This window comes from Heterocephalus glaber, unplaced genomic scaffold (genome assembly GCF_053883595.1).
Source record: "Heterocephalus glaber isolate CG9 unplaced genomic scaffold, H.glaber_assembly_v1.0 deba00000621, whole genome shotgun sequence".
Classification (NCBI taxonomy): Eukaryota; Metazoa; Chordata; class Mammalia; order Rodentia; family Bathyergidae; genus Heterocephalus; species Heterocephalus glaber.
Window position 1 is genome coordinate 9,784,654 of NW_028258153.1, and position 22,645 is coordinate 9,807,298.

Below are 22,645 nucleotides of genomic sequence, written 5' to 3' on the forward strand. Positions count from 1 at the left end.
AAGTAAAGAAACTCCTCTTTCACCACAGTCTGGGGACCAGCATGCAACATTTTAAAGGTTCTCTGCCCTGCATGGTAAGAAACATGCTGAGAACCAATTTGCATGAACCTTCTCACTTGTAAGTAGAATTCACTGAATGGAATTGTAGTTATGTCACTAGCCTGTAGATATCTCATGTTGGGGGAAATGCAGAACTCTTGTGTCTTTCTGTCTGTGTGCATGTGTTTTTTTGGAAAGTACTGCTATGTTTCTTTTTGCTGTGTGGCAACTTAAGCCTCTTCAGCCTGGGATAAAATATTCTTTGGGGGTATTAATAATGTACATAAATCAATTTTACAAAATAGATTAAAATTGTTCTTTAACATACATCGATGATGGCAGAAAGGTTAAAGGGGCCTAACAGTACTATGAATAGTGTTTATTTTTAACAGTAGTACACTATGATTTAGATTAGACTTAGATTATTTGCATGATTATGACTTCCCTTTATGCATGAAATATTGTTTTTATCTTTCCAGATGTTTTGTTAGCTTTCAATTTAAAATTGCATTAACTTTGTCCTCTGGTTTATTTGAAACCAGCTGTCCCTCCTCCCACTGACTTACGGTTCACCAATATTGGTCCAGACACTATGCGTGTCACCTGGGCCCCACCTCCATCCATTGAGCTGACCAACTTCGTGCTGCGCTACTCACCTGTGAAAAATGAGGAGGATGTTGCAGAGTTGTCAATTTCTCCTTCAGACAATGCAGTGGTCTTAACAAGTAAGCAGTCAAATATATCTTCGATAAATACCAACCTGGGGGATAATGAATGAATTCTGAGTTCTCAAATAGGAGCAACAAGAGAGGGCAACAGAGCTACAAACTAAGTTCCTCGTTTAATATGCAGCTCTGTAAATTTTGAAAGATGTAATATTTATTGCCATCTTGATATACCTCTGATATCTACAACTTCATAAAATTCATAGAGGAAAACATCAGCAGTTCAGTTCTAAGACTTCAAACACATTCTACTTCCAAGTAAGCACTTAAAAATAAGTGGATATCAAGAGAAATTATATGACTAAATCAAAATGTTTAGAGAGGAAAAAAATGAAGATTGAGAGCAGTGTCATATATCTGTTTTGTTGTGATTTTTTTTAAGTGTCAGCAGGTAATGTGTTTAGCATTTGAAAACTTAGAAACTGACTGATTGCTTGGAGAGATCAGGATGCTGTACAGAGTGAGAAGTTTAATTTGTATTTCAAAAAGCATCTGTTACCAGGATTTCTCAGAAGGCTGAGAACTTAGAAAACAACTGACATGAAATAAACAACAATTTATGGAAATTGTCTTTTTCTAGTTCCGACCATTTTGGAACAGACATTTTTTATTAAAGAAAATAAGAATGGGCGGCAACACAGTGCTGTGTTTCACATACACCTTGCCTCTTATTATTTTCACTGTTGTAGTAAAATGGGTAAGAATAGCAAAAGATTCCACATAAGGGAAAAATAGGGTACAATTTAGGTACATTCCCAAATGGTGATCTAAAAACATCCTCTCCCTTTCAAGCTTTTTTTTTCCCTCCCTTTCAAGCTTGCTTTAGAAATTGAAACACAAAGAAAGGCAGCAAAGCATGACCTTGATTTTAGCTTCTTAATTTTTGGTTGAGGGCAAGAACATCCTTATGTCTGCATGGCTACCTCTGCAGGGCCATTTCTATTCAAGAACACTGTGGAATCAGTAGTTCACACATTACTCAGTATACAAGCACCACATGTCAGTCCCAGTTTAGCCAAGACCAGGCACATGTTAATCATGTGTTCTAAGACCTTCTGGTCCCAACACTATGACTTCAAGGGTTATATATATATATATATATATATATATATATAACTAGCTATCCTCTTTGTTTTTTAGACAGGGTCTCACTATGTAGTTCAGGCTGGTCTTGAATTCATAGCGATCCTCCTGCCTCAGCCTCCTGAGTTCTGGAATTACAGGCATGTGCCACCATGCCCAGCTCTTTTCCTTCTTTAACAAAATCATTATTCTCCTGTTTTCAAGATGAACCAACTGCAGTCTCCAAATGTTAAACTGTCCTTGGCCAAGTGAGAAGGAAGAAGTTGAGTCCTAGCATCCAGTCCTTCCTAGTATGGTGCTTTTATAGACCTTGAAGTGGCCTTTACAGAAAGGCCAAAGGGCGAACAACACATAGAGGAATGATTGTCTATTAAGCAGGAGTGCAAAAGGGGCTGGGGATTTAGCTCACTGGTTTCGCCGCCTGCTGTGCAAGCGCAAGGACCCAAGTTTGATCCCTGGTACCAAAAAAAAAGCAGCAGGAGTGCAAAGGCCAGGAAACTTACTCTGTAACTTTTAGGTACTGTGTGTCAAAATATGAGAAAAGCATATTCAGGAATGTTTATTAAACTTTTTGCAAGTATTTTTTTCTGCTGAAAATGGCAGAACCAATTATTTCCCTTCAGAGTGTGCCTCTTTTCCAATAAACATTAACTGTTAGGACCATTAGTCTTAGACTGGATCTACCTGTGTATGCTCTTGAGCAAGTAAATAAAAGGAGATAACTTTTGTATATCTCACCGTTCTTTACTAGATGGGGATTGTTGTAGTAATGGATATGTTCTTCGTGTTAAATATGGTGAATGGTTCCACAAGTTATATGTATGTCAAAACCTGCCTAACTATATATGTTAGATATGTGCAGTATATTGTATGGCCATAAAGCTGCTTTAAAATGTAGTAAGCTAAAATAAAAAAGTAGTAAGCTACCTCAGGATTGTTGTGAGGGGTAAATGATATGCACGATGCCACAGCAATTATCATCATGTGCTCCAACAGACACACAACCAAGTGGATGAGAGAAATGTTACCTGCAGCAACTCCCTCTGAATGCAAACCCAGGCGAGTTACACTCACAGAGGGAGCTAATAGCAGGGCTCTGAGAGGTTACTGGGCAAGGTGACCCTTCCCTTCCCCTAATTGCAGTCTGTCTCCAAGAGACTGTGGTTTACCTAGGTAAACTACCTAGGTAGGCTACAGGACTAATGCTTGGCTATTTTATCAGTTGAGATAGTCCCAGGAGTACTTTGGTTTTTCATGCTTTCGAGCACAAATCTAAAATAAGTCCTACTTCCCTCTTCAGACCTGCTGCCTGGGACCGATTATTTAATCAGTGTCTCCAGTGTCTATGAGCAACACGAGAGCATCCCTCTTAGAGGAAGACAGAAAACAGGTGAGTCCTGTTGGCAACATGCTTGCTTATCAGAGGATCTCACCTACCATCTTGAAATGACAAAATGAAATTATGCTTCTGAAAGTCCATTTGCCTTTTGTGGTGGTAATGTGTGTAGCTTTGTCATTATTTTTCATTATTGGTCTTGAAAATGAAATTAAATCTTATTCAACAATTACTTACTAATTACCAATCCAGTCACTGAGATTCTATACCCTGCTTCCAGAGAAAACTGAAATTAGTTCAGAAACTTTGTTGTCTATCCTTTACAAAAACTTCCAAGAGGAGTATCTCAGAATCTGTTATGTTTAGAGTTGGTGAACATCTCTTTTCATTAGACTGCTCTGTCTAATAGTTCATTTTACATTGTCATCACTAAGTGTTTTTCTTCCTTTACTAAGCCAACAAGTTTACATTTTTTGCTTGATGATATATCTTTTACTAGAAGATAGTAAATTGAATCTCATAAATATATCCTTTCTTAAATGAGTGCTTCTTTTAATTTTTCCTCTGAAAAATAGTTTAGGATATTCATTATTTATATTCAACTTACTTCCAAAAAGGAGTTAGAATCTCTCAATTTGGTTTAATTATATTATTGAATAGACTTACGAATGTTATGAGAAATTTGTTGCAAGCTCCAGAGAGATTAAGTGATTTCAGTATGAAATATTAAAATGTTTTTAAAAATTAAATTAAAAAAGAAAAAATATGAAATACTGAATTCTTGTGCCAAACTCTCAATTCGTAAGATATTACTTGCATTTTAATTTGTCCAGAATGTCTTTAGTTTTAGCAAGTTTTGTGTTTGGCATCATTACTACTCTGTTGATAATCAAGTTTTTGTTTGTTTTAAGCATAGAAAGCTTCCTTGGGAACCAAACATTTAACTTGAGAATGGGCAGATCTTGCTTTACCTTGAGAGATACTATGGGATGGAAATTTATAGTACTTGAACACCGAAGCACTTGAAAATATCAATTTACACAGTATCTGAAATGCTAATCTTCAGATATGATGCAGAAACCTACTGTAATGACACAGATAAATCACTTATATTACTTAGCAAAAGGGAAAAAAATGAATGGCACGAGTTGACTATTTTGAACCATCATGTTATGAATTTAAAATTCCTATGTGGCTTAAAATCAGCATATCATAACCTGAGGTTTATGGCATATACGTTGCATAGATGAAAAAAGACAAAATTGTTAATGTATGTTACTTTCCCCCCACACCTGCCTCCCTACCTAAGCTGGTGGTGTCTTGTGTTTTTTCCCCTCTTCCTCCCTTGGGTGGGAAAATCCAGGTCTTGATTCCCCAACTGGAATTGACTTTTCTGATATCACTGCCAACTCTTTCACTGTTCATTGGATTGCTCCTCGAGCTTCCATCACTGGCTACAAAATTCGCCATCATCCTGAGCATCTTAGCGGAAGACCCCGAGAAGATCGAGTGCCCCCCTCTCGGAATTCCATCACCCTCACCAACCTCAATCCAGGCACAGAGTATGTGGTCAGCATTGTTGCTGTTAATGGCAGAGAGGAAAGCCCTGTCTTGATTGGTCAACAATCAACAAGTAAGTTGCTTTCTGATCTACAGAGAAACTTAGAAGGCCTTCCTGTACAGTTGGTATAGTCTATGAAATAGCATTATCTTGGTCGATTCAATCATTTCTTGAAAAATAGACCATGGTTGGTTATGAAAGATGGAGAGGGAAATGAAAGAATGTGTGGAAAAAAATCTCCCTCTTAGAATATAAGAATATAAGTTCTTTATCCCAGGAAATTTCTCACCTAATCTAGATAACTGTGTGTTTCTAATAACAAACCTTTGATTCAAAATACAGAAAATGTAACACTGTTTTAAAGTTCTTGTTAAAATATAATTTTAGTGTAATAGTGTCATTATTCTTGAGGGATGGTTGCTGATGTACCTATGGGAAGTACCTATGGGAGAGACATCATGATATCCATTATCTCAGTCTCAAGGAGAAAGAGAGTAAAAAGTTGAGGCCAAAAAAATCCTTCAGCAAATTTGAAATAATCATTTTATCATAATTTGAATGGTTTATTTAACCACAGAGGTACCTCGGTTCACAAACTTAACTCTTTCCACAATTCTGGTTGCAGAATCTGGTTGCACCCAGAATTGTGGAACGAATTCTGAGATCAGAATCATGGAAAGAATTAAATACATGAACCAAGGTACCACTGTACCTTGAATTGTTCATAATTTTTAATTCTACTAAATTTGTATAGTATTTACATTTTTGTATAAAGAAAAATGAATATAAAGAATCTGAGAATTGTTGGAAAGTTATGGGGGTGAGAAATTTCCCATTTTTTTCTAGTTTCTGATGTTCCAAGGGACCTGACAGTCATTGCTTCCAGCCCCACCAGTGTAATGATCCAATGGGATGCTCCTGGTGTCACAGTGCGGTATTACAGGATCACTTATGGAGAAACAGGTGTGTTATGTGCTATTTCATTCTCTGACCAGACCAGAGTCTGTTATAGATAATTTGAAAGCTCTACAATAGATATGGGATTAAAGAAACCTTGGCAGGTCCATTCAGTAGACTTTGGCTTTTCCAGGAACATATGGAAACTATGTATGCTAAAATTGTTTGTAAAATTAAAATAAAAAATTGTTTTTGTACTACAATGATGGGGAAAGAGCACAGCTAAAGGGAAAAAGATTGTGAATTCACAATATCATTGGTGAAATGTGATTTTTATTTCTTTTTACTTTTCTATATCTTTATGTTTAACATAAATATATTCCATAGAATTTTTAAAAGGATGTAATCCATACAAACCTAGGTTGAGTGAGGGCTTACCTGCTTCTTCCTTTTGATGTTCATCCACAACTCAGTGACATTTTAAAGCTGGAAGTTATTAAAATAGCATTAACTGCAATTTTCTCCCAATTTTTGTACACTTATCAGGGTTTACTACATGCATAAATACACCTTCCTGTTCAGACTCTATTAATAGCACTCTGTAAAAAGGAATAAGCAATTAGATGTGATTTACATACTACCTTTGATATGTTAATTCATCAAGAGGCCCCAAGTAACACCAAGACCCTCACACTCTGAACTAACTTTCTTGCAGGAGGGAGTAGCCCTGTCCAGGAGTTCACTGTGCCTGGGACCAAGACCATGGCTACGATCAGCAACCTGAAGCCTGGAGCAGATTATACCATCACTTTGTATGCTGTCACTGGCCGTGGGGACAGCCCTGCCAGCAGCAAGCCAATTTCCATAGATTATCAAACAGGTATAAATATCTCCTCTGGAATGATAACAGGCTTATTTATTTAGATGGTTGTTACAATGTTCTTTCTTCCAATGTATTTTCCTCATTGTGAAACTGATTTTTTCCTTTTTTTTTTCTTTTCCTGTGGTGCTGATGATTGATGGTTTCACACCTGCTAGAAAAGTGCTCTATTCACTGGGCACTGAGCTATGTACCCAGCTTTTATTTTCCTGTTATCTTGAAGAGGGGTAGTACTGAGATTTGAACTCACGGAACTGAGCTATACCCCACCCCCCAATCTCAGTTCTTTTTATTTTGCATCTAAGTTATCCAGATTGGCCTCAAAACTGTCGTGCCTCAGCCTCATGAGTAGCTGGGATTCCAGGCATGTGCCACTACGCCTGGCTCTGATATTCCCTTTTAATAAGGCAAAAGCACCTGCAACTAACAAAGTTTTGAGCCAAATATTGCAAGGGAGCACTCCCAGGCAAAAATTGTGTCTGTGTGTTAATTGATCTATCTCATATGCCTGCAATAGAAATAGGCAGAGGGTGTTCAATAAATAGTTGTTTAAAAAATTGATGAAAGAGTTGATTGCTAAGATAAACATCTACTCAGTTTATAGCTTTTCTGTGAATGAAGCAATCGTATTGAAAATAGTTGTAATGGTATTTAGATGCATGTTCCTACCCCCAAACTCCGCCTTTATTCTTGCAAAACAAAAACAAAACAAAAAATACCTGGGAGAGATTAAGAGGAATAAAGATCATCTGAATGTGCACCAGAACTAGAGACAAGGACTTGTCCAGTCTTGTCCTCAAGGACCGAAGCTTCACTAGTGTCCTCCTGCTTTTATTTGTAGAAATTGACAAGCCATCCCAGATGCAAGTGACTGATGTTCAGGATAACAGCATTAGCGTCAGGTGGCTGCCTTCAAATTCTCCTGTTACTGGTTACAAAGTGACCACTACTCCCAAAAATGGCTCAGGACCATCAAAAACTGAAACTGTAGGTCCAGGTAAGAATAACCAGCATGTCACATCCAGCAGGAAAAACATAGTAGATGACATAACATTCTTTCTTAAATAAATGGCTATCTTAATGTGAGTACTGTACATTTCATACCATAGGCCAGAGTTTTCCCATTCATGAGTTCAGAGCTCAAGATTGTTATCAGCTCATTCCTCAGAGGAGGTTTTTAGGATGCATGCATTTACATGTGTCATTCTGTGTAGCAGTATGGACATCTTAAATTATTAGCTCCATCTCTATGGTTTAGAGCGCACACCAAGAAGAGAGGGATAGGCTAACTTTTGAGATCTTTGTAGTACTGTTATCTTTATTCTTTTTAAAAATTTTTTTTAATTTAAAAAAATATACATATATTTATTGGTACATTTTAGGTATAAAATACACCTACATTTATCATTGGGTGTTTGTACCATGTTATCTTTATTCTTATATAAAATTAGGATGTTATGGTAATCTCTTAGCGTCAAGTTAATTTCCTTTTTTTTTTTTCAAGAGCAACATCATTAATCGTTGGGGCATCCTATTAAGTTCTAGAGATTATTTCTGAGTGTGACTTTAATGCAATACGGCAAATTTGTATTAGCAATGAACATATTTGACCAAGAGAAAATTGATGTGTGAATCCTCCATATTTCCATGATAATCTTGGAAATGCATATTCTAGGCTACCATGTGCTTATTACAAGCTTCTACAAGTCACTTGCTTGGATTTGTATAGATGCTTCAATTGCTTTTCACTCCCTTTGCAGATCAAACAGAAATGACCATCGAAGGCTTGCAGCCCACTGTGGAGTATGTGGTTAGTGTCTATGCTCAAAATCGGAATGGAGAGAGCCAGCCCTTGGTTCAAACTGCAGTAACCAGTACGTAACTACTGCTTGGTTTCCACTTTCAAGGTCAAATTTTATTCTTAGGTATCTGAATGCCCTCTGAATATCTTTGACTATTATACATAGGACAGCCAACTCATAGTTTATTTTCTATCTTGAGCTGAGCCCTTGACAAGCATTTTTTCTTCTCAGTGCCAAGTAGTAAGTTTAAAGGAAAAGAAGTTGTGGAACCACCATAATTTTTGTGCTTTGAATTTCTTCTGCTCAAATGGCCTCAGCAAAATCTTATTTGCCTATAGCAAATCTACAAAGTATTTTGCTTAGGACTGACTTTTCTATGACTGGATGGTAAAGTTGACTAAAGTATGCCTGTGGAGCTAGAAGGTTTGGAGGAGTGTGGCTGGACCAATGTATAATATGAATACTTAACAGAGAGGGAAAAGGAAGGGGAAAAAGAGAGGGAAGGCGGGAAAAAATTACAGCAATCTGAATATAACATTGAAAATCAACTTTGCCAGTTCCAAGTTATAGAAAATGCAGGTCTATGAAACTAACCTCACATTGCAAAAGCAAATCTTGGTATAATATCTTTAAATTAATATAAATGAATCTATCATGGGGACATTTTGCAGGGTATCTACATGTCTCACATATACCCATGTTTTAATAAATAATGAGACATTAAGTATTTTTTAAACAGAAAAAATTTAAGCAAATGTTGTTATTTTCTGTTTTGATAGTGGGTTAATTGGAGTTTAATTTATCAAAGGAAACGGTATCTGCAACATTGCTTTGCCTGTAATAAAATGCTTATTCCACAACTTGCTTTTCACATAACCTCTTACCATTAATTTGCCTAACAGACATTGATCGCCCTAAAGGACTGGCATTCACTGATGTGGATGTCGATTCCATCAAAATTGCTTGGGAAAGCCCACAGGGGCAAGTTTCCAGGTACAGGGTGACCTACTCAAGCCCTGAGGATGGAATCCATGAGCTATTCCCTGCACCTGATGGTGAAGAAGATACTGCCGAGCTGCAAGGCCTCAGACCGGGTTCTGAGTACACAGTCAGTGTGGTTGCCTTGCACGATGATATGGAGAGCAAGCCCCTGATTGGAACCCAGTCCACAGGTATATCAGTACTTGCACACCTGGGTGCTCATGGGAGCAGTGGCTTTATGCCTTGCTGAAATGATTCTTTATCGAATTATTGATGCCCGTGTAAGGGGGAAAAACGCAACCCTCAAAGTCTCTATTATGAATGACCCTCTTTAAGGAGGAATGGTAATAAATAATAAAATTTAGGTGATATTTACATAAATACATTTGATAAAAAGAATTTGGAGTAGCTTGGCCTATAACCAAAGCCATAAAGTGAGATATTAGGAGATGATATGTAAAATGTGGATTATTTCCTAAGCTATGACTTCCTATGGTTACCCTCACTAAGAACAAAGGAAAGAAGTTTGGCATCAGAGAACTTACTCTAAAAAAAAGCACCCAAATTAGGATATTTCATAGCACCATGATTCTGAGAACACATGGGTGAGATCTTCCCTGGTTAGATGTTATGTGCTGATATATAATTTTCTGATTCAGATGCATAGGAAACAGTTATTAGGGCAAATGCTGCCCACAGTTCTTTTTTGGTTTTTTTGAGACAAGATCTCACAGGCCTTGAATTTACTATGTAGCCCAGGCTGGCCTTGAACTTGAGCCAATCTTTCTGCCTCAGTCTCCTGAGTACTGGAATTACAGGCATGCACCACATGCCTGGCCTCCAATTCTTTATCCTCTTTTGCTTTATTTCTGAAGCAGAATGGAATGCTAAAGATGTGTCCTAGTGACAGCATAAACCCTGGAGGTGACAATCTGTATTATTGCTCTTTGCTTTTTCTTTTCTGCTTCTATTATGAGCCAATTTTCTTCTTATGCTACACCACAGAAAATACTTTAAATTTAGTAGTGATTTCTGCCATTGGGCCCAAATAAAGAGACAATAAAAACATAATTCTATCCTATTTTTGGATGGAGTACTCTGAAATGATTTTCCATACAGAGATAATCTATATAGAAAAGGGCTATTGCTCATCTTTTCATATCAATGGAAAAATCAATTGTAATGACCAATAAACCAATGCAACTTTTTTTGTTTTTAAGGGGGGGGATATAAAACCTTTTAAAACCTAAAGTCTCTTAGAGTTCTAACATTTATTCAAGTGTTTCCAGTGATTCTGAAAAATGGTGGATATAAAACACATTTTCAACATACATTTTCTTCATTTTGTATCCCTCTTGTTACTCATGTGCTAAATCTTTGCTGGACCAGGGAATCCATCTAACCTAACAAAAACAGTGTATTCTTCTGCTTGGAATTCACTTTATTTCTCCTTTTTCCCCATTTCCTATAAAATAATCTTTTAACCAATGACCCTCCTGACAGCCATTCCTGCACCAACCAACCTGAAGTTTACTCAGGTTACACCCACAAGCCTGAGCGCCCAGTGGACAGCACCCAACGTCCAGCTCACTGGATATCGAGTGCGGGTGACACCCAAGGAAAAGACTGGACCCATGAAAGAAATTAACCTTTCTCCTGACAGCTCATCAGTGGTTGTGTCAGGACTCATGGTAAGAAATGACCTTCTACCATTGGAATAAAAAAGTAGGTTCTCTCTTACATAGTACTTAAGCTGGTGGATATATAATTTTATAACAAATCTAACTGCATCCTTTTCCTCTGCCATCAAATACTTTTATTAGAATTTGATACCAATAGAATTCCTTTACATTGATATAAACTTTCCTAGATGACCATTAGAACAGAATTTTGTAATTAGCTGTGGGTTTTGTACAATCCTTTTAGAAATATTATTATTTTAAAGAGTTGTATGTTTGGGGGAGCAATTTATATACCTGCAGGCTGAATGCATAAATTCACTTGAGTTATTCATTTTCTGAGCTGTGTTACCTCAGCAAGAAATATTCTCATCTATACTGACACAATTTGTTCTTATAACCATTAAAATATTTTTAAATCCTTTTAGGCATATGTGCAGAAAACTATCTAGGATCCTAGGGAATTGATGTACATCTTTACATAAGACCAATTGCAGGGGAAACTAAGGGAAATAGGTTCAAAGACAGAATAGAAAATTCTCTTTGCCTTTCTATGATCAGAAAAATTCATGATTTTTCACTTGTCAGATCACAAAGGAAAAAAAAACTAGGTTAAAAACCATTTTCCTCATTTAAAAAAAATCAGTTTAGCATAAATAGGTAAGTTATGGTTTACTCGAGCTTAACCCCTAGGAGCATTTTAAAATTCATTTCATGCACTCTGTTGTCAATCATCTGTAGATAGGAATGTAGAAATTTCCATCATTGCAGATTTCCTAGTTTATCTTTTCTTTTAAAACCATTGCATTTTCCTAATGCTGCAGCGAAATTCTCTCGGTTCCATTGCAGTGACCCTACTAAGGCTCACCATGCCCTTATTTCTAGGTGGCCACCAACTATGAAGTGAGCATCTATGCTCTCAAAGACACACTGACAAGCAGACCAGCTCAAGGAGTTGTCTCCACTCTGGAGAGTAAGTAGTCAAACATTTCAGTGTTGACAAACTGTCTATAGAAACAAAAATTAAGGAATGGTAAGTGCTTTCTTAGATCACTAAGTGAAGAGTGGAAGGAGTCTCAGTTGGAAAATTGATGTGATTGCTTATCTTTCTGACTGTGCCTTTATATGACCCTCCAGAAAGCATTCTACTGATACATAAAATGGACATTTCACAATGTTCCAGTGTTGGCATTATAGATTAAGACTAACAGTAAGTTTGTCCTCTGCTTGGTGGAGTTTGTTTCCATCAAGTTAAGTTTGGAGAGGACATGCTGGCTTCTGCTGTATTTTATTTTATTTTATTTTTTTGGTACTGGGGATCAAACTCGGGTCCTTGCACTTGGGAGGCAGGTGGCAGAACCACAGAGCTAAATCCCCAGCCCCGGCTTCTGCTGTATTATTACAGTGTAATAAATGTGGGACTAAATTGGGCCCAGATTTTAGTTGTCTGCTGTATCAATAGCTTGCTGTATACTCTTTCAGCAGTCACATAAAGTGTCAAGAGTTTTATCATCCATGAAATAAGGATAAAATAAGGATCTTTTCTGTTGAAAGAAAAGATATGAAACCTATAAAAATGACAAAATACTAGCAGTAATATTGGTCATAGATATATAATTGTTAGCTGGACATGCTGTTATAATTCCTTCCACACATATTTTTACAATACAGTAAATTAATCATTTTAACACTTATTGAGGTATTTGTAAAATACTAGAAAGTCAGCTCTGGGAACCCCTGGTCATATTTATAATGCTTTCCAAGCTCTTCAAAGAAAAGGTATGAGATGTGAATATTTTCGTATTTCCTAATTACTGTGGGCCTTTCTAGCTGAACGCTAAAGGGAAAAAATCTATACATAATTAGTCAATGTATTTTCTAAAGTGGATGTATGTGGTGTATAATAAGAAAATGTTTTAAAATACCGAAACCTCACATGTATGAAGCAAGCAGGCACTAACTTCTAGCTGTGATCTCCTGCAGATGTCAGCCCTCCCAGAAGGGCCCGTGTGACAGATGCTACTGAGACCACCATCACAATAAGCTGGCGCACCAAGACCGAGACCATCACTGGCTTCCAAGTGGATGCCATCCCAGCCACTGGCCAGACCCCAGTGCAGAGGACCATTAGCCCAGATATCAGAAGCTATACCATCACAGGTCAGGGGATGCCCACTGGCCATGGGGACTAAGCAGTACTCAGAGTGCAAACGGGCTCATTAGTTATGCTCTGACTTCACTCTTTAAATTTATGTTCAACATTTTATGATAACTCAGTGTGAGAAGGTTATTGTCATACCCTGATGGGAAATAATTTTGGTTTTTGAATCCCTGATTTTATCTAATCTATGTCAAAGAAATGGCTAAAGTTTCATTTACCAGATTTATTTTTTCATCACTATGTACTTTCTCATTTAAAAAAAAAGTGTAAAATAATGCTGAAAACCAAAGGAAACAAAACCGTGTGTAGTTCTTAGCATTAACATGGTTAAATTTTAAAAATAATTGAATTTATAAAAACACTACTTGATAAAGGTCTAAATTATGTTCAGAGAACAGTCAAAATCTGGGTCAATTTTGGTTCTTGTGAGCTGTTAAACTCTAATTTCAGGTATCAAATAATGATCCTCTGGTTACCCTACAAAAGAGAAAACACACCCAATAGATGGCTGCCCCTCATTCTTCAAGACAGCCTCTTCTAAAATAGTGTTTTTGCATTTCAAAATTTATTATAGTTATTTGTCTGCATCAGTGATTTGCTTTTGAGATATGTTACTCACTGTAGTTAACATCATGTTCAACTTTATTACTCAAATGTGGACCACTTCTGTGGTGTACATAAATACAGGAAGCTAGAGAAGCCAAGAAAATTTCAAGTGAGCTTGGAAACTCTTCCAGTAAAGCAAGAATGGGTAAAAGCCATCTCCTTTCACATCCTAGGTCTACAACCAGGCACTGACTACAAGATCCACTTGTACACCCTGAACAACAATGCTCGGAGCTCCCCTGTGATCATTGATGCTTCCACTGGTAACTATAGTTTCCACTGAGAAAATGTCATTTCATCAGGCACATGAATTTACGGAACAAATGAGAGGCTTATGTTTTCATATTACAGCTCCTGGGGGTCATGTGGACAGCTTGCACAATTCCCAGATTCTCTCATCTGTTTAGAAGGGTTGGTGGAAAAGTGTAGAAGTACTTTTCTTGGTTATCCATTTTCTGAGATTTAATTTTGGTTTCTTTCAGCCATTGATGCACCATCCAACCTGCGTTTCTTGACTACCACACCCAACTCCTTGCTGGTATCATGGCAGCCACCTCGGGCCAGGATTACTGGCTACATCATCAAGTATGAGAAGCCTGGGTCCCCTCCCAGAGAAGTAGTCCCTCGGCCCCGCCCTGGTGTCACAGAGGCCACTATTATTGGTATTGCTGTTTCCACGCTATGATTTTTTTTTCCTCCTTATTCCTTTGAACACTCAAAGTCTTTAATAGTCTCCAGCTGCATCTCTGATGCTCTCTCATGAGAACGAGATGCCTTGTACTTCAGAAAGTGTTGTTGTTTTAGGGGCAGCAGAGCTCAGTCCATCTCAAAGGCACAAGCGCATGAAAATGTAATTTCAGTACTATCATAATAGCGTCACTAGAATTGTTTTGTTTTGTATTATTTTGGTACAAGAAATAAAATAAACTGTAATGTAACCTAGGTTATCATATGGATGATAAAATCCCCATAGTATATATAGATAACAAAAAGAAACACCACTTCTGTACTTTTTTAGAGTGATGGAGGAGCTGGGGACCAACCCTCGACTTCCTACATGCTGGGCAAATGCTCTACTGCTAAGCTATATCGTTAGTCTGGGACATTGCTTTTTAAAATTTGTAGGTACAGGAAAAGAGAATCAGAAATGGAAAGAGTTGAGCTGGATACTTCCTTCATGGACCACATGACGATTGGTCACTCTCTCCTGCACAGCACTTACCTCTAGCCTAACTTTTTAATGATCTGGTTATTAGGGCTAAAGAGATTCATGCATAACATCTGCAGTGATCTCTCTCATATTCGCATTCCACTGGTAGTATACAACACTGATAGATTTTCTTGAATTTAGAAAGGCAAATAAGACCATAAGTTAAAGAATATTCCAGAAAACCTAGCCTAAAAGTGCTTATTTGGGTATGATCGATGATTAACTGAGAAGTCGCCTTTATATACAGTGTTTGGGTAACTAGAGAAGAAATGTGAAGCTGATTTACCTTTCAAGAGGCTGCCAGCCAGTGGCTGCTGTTTGATGAGCTGAATTCACCAACATAATGTGATGGTTCTCTTCTTCCATCAGGCCTGGAACCAGGAACTGAGTACACAATCTATGTCATTGCCCTGAAGAACAACCAGAAGAGCGAGCCTCTTATTGGGAGGAAAAAGACAGGTAAAGAGCACTTTCTGGGTGGCGAGGAGAAGGTTAAGATGAAACTCTTAGCAAGTGATCAATTTTGTACTGTGAAAAGGTTCTCCATATTTTAATGCATTGCTTGTGAGATTTTTTTTCCTGATAGCATAGCTTATCCATTGTACTGACAGCAAGAATAACAGCATGCTTTGCAGATTTCTGTCTTATTTCTTTACCAGAGCCAGTCTATAGAAAGCCTTGTTCATGTTTCAAAAATTTAAACCAGATATTAAATGTAAAGCTAAGTTCCTATCCTATCATTGCTATTTTTCTACACCTTCCATTGAATTTCGAGGGGTTTTTTTGGTTTTTTTGGTGGGGGGGTAGAAATCTCGTCCTCTTATTTGTCTTGATTTATCATTTGATTTCTGAAACTTGGAACTAAATATTTGTCATCTAGTTGCATTTCAATTTGAGAAAATGCTATATTTATGGTGATAGGAAAACTTTCAAAATAAATATGTATTTTAATCTACTTTTCCCATTTCAGACTGTAAAAACCAAACCTCTATAACTTTCATATTTCAGACACTGATATGATTATTCTGGATCCTAGTACTTAGAACTTGCTTCTCAAATGAAGAGCAGAGGGTGGGGGCCAGCGCATCTCAGTTCCATTAGGCGTAACTTGAGCAGAGGCAGTTTCTGTGGGGCTCTGCAGTTCAAAGCTTCTGTGTGTGATAAATCCATGCTAATGCTTTTTTCTTTCTAAACTATAAGGAAATCTTTGAGAAAAATCATAAAGATTTCTTTCTGGAAAAAATGTTTTATGATCTGAGAACATGTGATTATTGAGGGGCTTTGATTGGGTTGATAAATAGTTCTTGTTGCCTGAGCTGATAATGATTGTGGCTGCCACTTGCTGAAGCTTAATGCGCTTTGCTTTTTGGCTGTAACCTCTCTTGGCCAGATGAGCTTCCCCAGCTGGTCACCCTTCCACACCCTAATCTTCATGGACCAGAGATCTTGGATGTTCCCTCCACAGTTCACAAGACCCCTTTCATCACCAACTCTGGGGATCACACTGGAAACGGTATTCAGCTTCCTGGCACATCCCCACAGCAGCCCACTGTTGGGCAACAGATGATCTTTGAGGAACATGGTTTTAGGAGGACCACACCACCCACAGCAGCCACCCCTGTAAGGCATAGGCCAAGACCGTACACACCGAACGTAGATGAGGAGATGGAAATTGGTCACGTCCCCAGGGGAGATGTAGACCACTACCTCTATCCTCATGTTCTGGGGCTCAATCCAAATGCCTCTACAGGACAAGAAGCTCTCTCTCAGACAACCATCTCCTGGACCCCATTCCAGGAAAGTTCTGAGTACATCATTTCATGTCATCCTGTTGGCATTGACGAGGACCTCTTACAGGTAATTAGTCTTTTACTTGTGCAGCCCAGAAAGGAGTAAGCTAAGTAACTGAAATGGCCAGCGCTCTGATATACAATGGCTAATCTTCTAAGACCCTTATAAAGATGGCACATTTAAGATCTGATTTTGTTTTTAAACCTCCACCTGGCTCTACTTTGGAGGATCTATCTTAGCTTTTATTCAGTAGAGACAATAAAATCATTTTTATTCTCACACATTGCAGACTCCTTACTGAGATAGATAGGTGATTCTAGAAAAGAAAAATATTCGACCTAAATTTACAGTCATATGACATCTAAAACAACAACTTTTTTAGTTTGTCCTTGAAGAATCCCATTACCTATAATATTTCTAAGAACTTAGGTAAAGCTGTGTGATTCAGCCCCTTTACGTGGTTGATTCTCTAACTAAAACTACATTCTTTAATTTTCCCAATGGACTGGTATCAATTTTTATTGTGTTGTTATTTTTAGAAAGTGGCAGAATTTTAAAAACTGACTAGACTATGGGAAATTCATGAGTTTAGAAACCTGAGCTTGAGGAGATACCAGTGTTTTAAAGAGTCCATGTTCTGGTCTGATGCACCTTGCAGAGCCTACCTGGATCATTCCTGCAGAGCAGTGCCTCTATTTAATGGGAAAGGGGCAGTGCCAGGGTTTCCAATAGGCTTGGAAAGACCCATGACTGCAGCAGGAGTCAGGAAAGGCTAGTATCCTTGAATGCTCCTGGTAACTGCAGAGCACATAGGTAGATTTTTGATAGAAAAATCTGACAGAAGTGATGTTTCTACACACTCCATTTCTCTGGCTAATTGGGATCCCCACACCCTCCTTTTATTTAAACAGTCAGGGTTATTGTTAAGAGACTAGAGGAGCCCATGTCTGTTCCTCACTCTAATGCTTTCTCTCCACTTTGCATGTACCAATAATTGCAGTTCCGAGTTCCTGGAACTTCCACCAGTGCCACTCTGACAGGCCTGACCAGAGGGGCCACATACAACATCATAGTAGAGGCACTGAAAGACCAGAGAAGGCACAAGGTTCGGGAGGAAGTGGTGACTGTGGGCAACTCTGGTATGTACACTCATGTGCCATTTGGGCTGGGCTTCACCAGGGAAGGCTGTTTTTATCAACTGTTCCTTTATTGTTCTTGTCTTATAACTTTGAAGAGTAAGACTTTACATCAGCCCGAAATGAGCAACTTAATATTCAATTATTTTCTCTGATCGCATCTTAATACCTTTGTCAACACACACACACACACAAACACACACATGCACACACACACACATCAATGACAGGCTGTCAGATAGGGATAAGATGTCAGGCCTGGAAGAAACTTTAAATATTATTCAATTCAACACTGGACCTTGCTAGTGAGTACTATATGTGGGTTGATAGAAGTGAGTGATTTTCTGATGTCTTTTCCCACACTCTCTCCATCTCCCCATGCTGTGGTGATCTTGAGTCTTATACTGAAACTGGTCACCTGCAAAGCAAAGTCCTCATCAGACATTAGGGACAAATAGATAAAATGCTGCCAATACAGCCTTTTCTAACTAAAGAGCCCTCTTATTTTAAAATTATTTCATTTTTTTTCCTGATTATATAGGTACAAACCTTAATAAAGGATAAGTGACATTGACTCTTTTTTGTAGCTCTTGGAAAGCCCTTTTAAGCCAGTAGTATGACACCTGGCTTTTCAGTGCGCATCAGCTGAAGACTCCGCAAAGAACATGAGATAGAAAGTAATCAAAATTGTGAATCTCAAGTCTTCTAACTGGAGGGTTCTCTCCTCCATATCAGCAGCAAGTAATAAATTCTATCTCTATCAAGTGACAAGATTTCTTCCTAGGACCAGTTATTTAATTTCAGTTTCCTTCATCTGACAGAAAACTATTTTACATGTGTATATTCTTGTGAATTAAGCAGCTGAGTATTTGGCAAGCCAGAGGCAGGATTATTTTGTGGTTGTCGTATTACATATTTACAGTCATACTTTATTATATTTTGCCTTTCGTGGTTTTACTAGTGAAACGCCAAGTGAAAAGAATTTTTGAGAGCATAAGGGTTTTTGTACATTTCCACATCCGTTTTTTTAGACACCATCTCTATAACTTTTGTTGTGGTGGAATTTTAACTACTGGCTATTTTTAGAGTAGTGGCTCCCCATTTAACAGTTTAAACTCTTTTCATTTTATTTCTAAGTTCGCATTCCCAGTAGCAATATTCTTCATTCTGGCCAGGTTGTCCTAGCTTTGAAACATTTCAGATTTTTTAGTTTTTCTAAAATACAATTTTCTTCCGGAGTCATGCCTTTTGAAATATTAGGCATTTAAAATATCCATTGTATTTGATCTTTTGATTTTTACACTGTAAGAAGAAGCTATGGGACTTAATCCTACACTGTGGGATTTTAAGTCAGTAATTTATCTTATTTAATTTTTAGAGACTATCTTGAGGTAAGCTTTTTTTGTTCCCAAAACAGAGAAACTAGGTCTTGGGTAGCATGATAAGACTCCACTGTTTATGTTTAAGTCAGCTATATCCCATTGTTTCTTCTTATTTGGAACAGTTGATTTTATTTGGTAAAATGAAGCAGTCTTACTAGTATGATAACGATGTGCAAAATGTAGGATTTCTGCATGATTATGCAAAAAATGCAATAATAAAAGTGAACATCACATAACAGTATATAAAATGTTAAGATTTTTGCCTTATAAGCAAAGGACAGGATCCAATAATAATTCTTAATTTAGTGAGCACTTCTATATATGACAAAGGGCAAGCATTGAATACATGGCCTCACAGTCTTCACAAGAGTCCTAGGAGATAGAGATATTTTTATTATCCCTATACTTCAGATGAGGGAAGAGAGGCAGGGAGATGCTAAGCAATTAGCTCAAGGTCACTCTGATACTGATGGAGAGACACTGCCACTCACCCTCTTAACTGGCTTAAACTGCCCCAAGACCTGTTCCATTTTCTATAAAGTAGATTTACCAGAAATGATCATTATTTTTAGAACAAAAAGAAAAAAAACTGTAAGTGCCTAATGGCTACATCTAAGCCTTGTTTATGAGAATGACTGATGCACTCACAGCAGATGGATGCCGCTTAGTGCTACTGGAATTTTGGTGTTAGATTAAGTCATTGTATAAAATGCCTCTGTTTTCTTCTTATGGTCCAAAACCACCAATATGATGTTCTTTTTGGTTTTTTTTCCCCTCCTTTTCTTCCTAGTCAATGAAGGCCTGAACCAACCTACTGATGACTCCTGCTTTGACCCCTACACAGTTTCCCACTATGCCATTGGAGAGGAGTGGGAGCGATTGTCTGAAGCTGGCTTTAAACTTACATGCCAGTGCTTAGGCTTTGGCAGTGGTCATTTCAGATGCGATTCATCTAGTGAGTAGCTTGCTTTGTTCATCCACCTGTTCCTCCATCTCTTCCAGTTCATGCATTTGCACTAATGGATCAATGGAGCATGTCTGGTAACCACAGGCACTTCCAAACATGCAGCAAACAAGACAATACTGTTTGGCTCAAAGTAATATTTTGCATCATAGAAAAATGATGGGAAATTTTACTTGTTAAATATTGCTTCATTTCAAGGGCTGTATGCTACTATAACTATCGATTAAAAACAAGTTTGCAGTGGTAATGATTTTTGAAATTTTCTTTTGTACAGTATCTAATCAATATATTAAGTCAAACTCATTGGAACCAGGCTTAATTAAGAGTGTCAAAGACAGAAAAATCTCAAATCACCTAATCTTTTGTGTTGAATGAGGTCAGAGGTGCACATTTTTACTCACATTCTTCCAACACAAACCAAACATATACATCCCACAGTACACACACTCCTACATTACACACACATACAAATCACACACACACAAATGCTTGCATCACATACATGTCACAAACATACATACACAGGCACACACATACATGCACATACACGCACACATGCACACACACAACCCAGAGAACTTGAACATATAAAGGAAAGTATACAGGTAATCCATTAATTAATAGTTAACAATCCACTTCAATAAAAATATATTTGATTTGGAAATTATAAAGACATTTTAATTTTTCAAATAGTTTTAGCTAGGGCTGAGGATTTAGCTCAGTGCTGCCACCACCTGCCTCCCAAGTGCAAGGTCCTGAGTTCGATCCCAGGTACCAAAAAACCCCAAACAAACAAAAAAATATTTTTAGCTAAAATGATCCTAGGAATTATCTGTTATGCTTTGAAATTTAGTATTAGAATTTGTAACCTTTCATTTATTCTTTGTTTTTGGGAGATACAATCATATTGACAATTGGTTCATTTTTATAGGTGTTAACCACACTTAAAAAAAGCCTCCAATGGACATTTATAGAAATCATATTCTTTGGAAGTAAAATACAAGAGATTTTAAAAAATTTCTTCAGAGTGTTTACTTCTAAAACCCAACTGACATTTTCCAGTGTAGACTTCTGTCTTTAGCCATCTGAGAATGGAAAAGCAGAGCAGAAGAAGGGTCATCTACAATGTTGGGGTTAGGAATGTTAACATTTGGTATCAACTAAGTAGTTTTTAATTTCTGAAACTGAACTACTTTCAAGTTTGCATATTTTCTTTTTACATGTGAGTACTTAGGTATACTGAAGAATCGGAACTCTAAGTTCCCTTATGTGATATTTGGCTCAACATACAGATTGTTTGCTTAGATGTCATCATTATCTAACACCTTTTCTTACAGTATACAGAGGGCTGAATTGTTGATAAAATGGAAGAAGGAATGCATTGTTATATAAATTTCTGGAAAGTATTCTGCTTAGCATAAATCTTGGAGATCGAACAGTTATCTTATATATATGATAAAGACCTACTACTTGGAACTTCCGGATGTTCTTCAGCCAGTCTTCTGTTTCTATTATTCTGTGGGAATAATAACCATGGATTTATCATTTTGTTTTTATTTTGTTACCTTTGTTTATCCTTTTTTCATTTACAAGAAACAAGTGGGGATAGGTAGAACCAGATGATCTGTCTGAGGTTTAACTGAACTACTTTGTACCTAAGGTCTATTCAAATTCAAAAATAATTTTTTTATCCCTAAAAGACTATTCCAATCCTGCTTTAGTTTTGGACAACTGTGAGCCTTAATAATGAGAATTCAAATGAAAGTCATTGACTTGTTATATGACATGATTGTGGCAAAATAAACCTTGAGACGGCTGAGGAAATATTAAATAGTAGAAATACTATGTTTGAATCCAGCGAAAGAATTGGTTCATTGATGAGGATTATGATCTTTAACTTGCCACTCCTTCCAGATACAAAATTTAAAAATCCAGTGACACATCCCAGTGTACTGAGTCCAAACACAAATAACTCTTTGCCCGTGATTTCTCCACCCCTACAGAATGGTGCCATGACAATGGTGTGAACTACAAGATTGGAGAGAAGTGGGATCGCCAGGGAGAGAATGGTCAGATGATGAGCTGCACATGTCTCGGGAACGGAAAAGGGGAATTCAAGTGTGATCCTCGTATGTCATCACAGATCAGTTTTAGTGCCTTATTAAGTACTCCAACTTTCATTACTGCACTATAGCTCTTGTTCACAGGATTGATTGGGGACTTGAGGTCTCCTTGAGGACTCAGTAGTGGGTTTGTTAATCTTTTGATTTGGAAAAGCAGAGACAAGCTTCAAAAACGAGTCATGATTTATTGTTACAGCACTTTTCTAATCTATGTATTTTGACCATTATCTGCAACGAAATGTTACAAGAAAGCTCTACTGGTCTGTAGATTCAGCTTCTAAAAGGTGAT

General features: G+C 37.5%; 1 protein-coding gene across 13 annotated transcripts in view; it reads left to right on the top strand.

The window, feature by feature from the left end:
- Fn1 (fibronectin 1) overlaps positions 1-22,645 on the top strand; it is a 67,055-nt gene that overhangs the window by 40,465 nt on the left and 3,945 nt on the right. For 2 of the 13 annotated variants that reach the window (XM_004851091.4, XM_004851094.3), the window contains 18 exons: positions 582-764; positions 3,148-3,237; positions 4,547-4,816; positions 5,591-5,707; positions 6,357-6,521; positions 7,363-7,518; positions 8,282-8,395; positions 9,226-9,495; positions 10,808-10,995; positions 11,869-11,956; positions 12,967-13,143; positions 13,924-14,013; positions 14,233-14,412; positions 15,330-15,419; positions 16,351-16,817; positions 17,752-17,890; positions 20,060-20,224; positions 22,237-22,362. In XM_004851091.4, coding sequence (XP_004851148.1) covers positions 582-764; positions 3,148-3,237; positions 4,547-4,816; positions 5,591-5,707; positions 6,357-6,521; positions 7,363-7,518; positions 8,282-8,395; positions 9,226-9,495; positions 10,808-10,995; positions 11,869-11,956; positions 12,967-13,143; positions 13,924-14,013; positions 14,233-14,412; positions 15,330-15,419; positions 16,351-16,817; positions 17,752-17,890; positions 20,060-20,224; positions 22,237-22,362 — 3,075 coding nt within the window. The remainder of the gene's footprint in view (positions 1-581; positions 765-3,147; positions 3,238-4,546; positions 4,817-5,590; positions 5,708-6,356; positions 6,522-7,362; positions 7,519-8,281; positions 8,396-9,225; positions 9,496-10,807; positions 10,996-11,868; positions 11,957-12,966; positions 13,144-13,923; positions 14,014-14,232; positions 14,413-15,329; positions 15,420-16,350; positions 16,818-17,751; positions 17,891-20,059; positions 20,225-22,236; positions 22,363-22,645) is intronic. The other 11 variants (XM_004851097.4, XM_021263462.2, XM_004851098.4 and 8 more) reach the window with 8 other exon arrangements.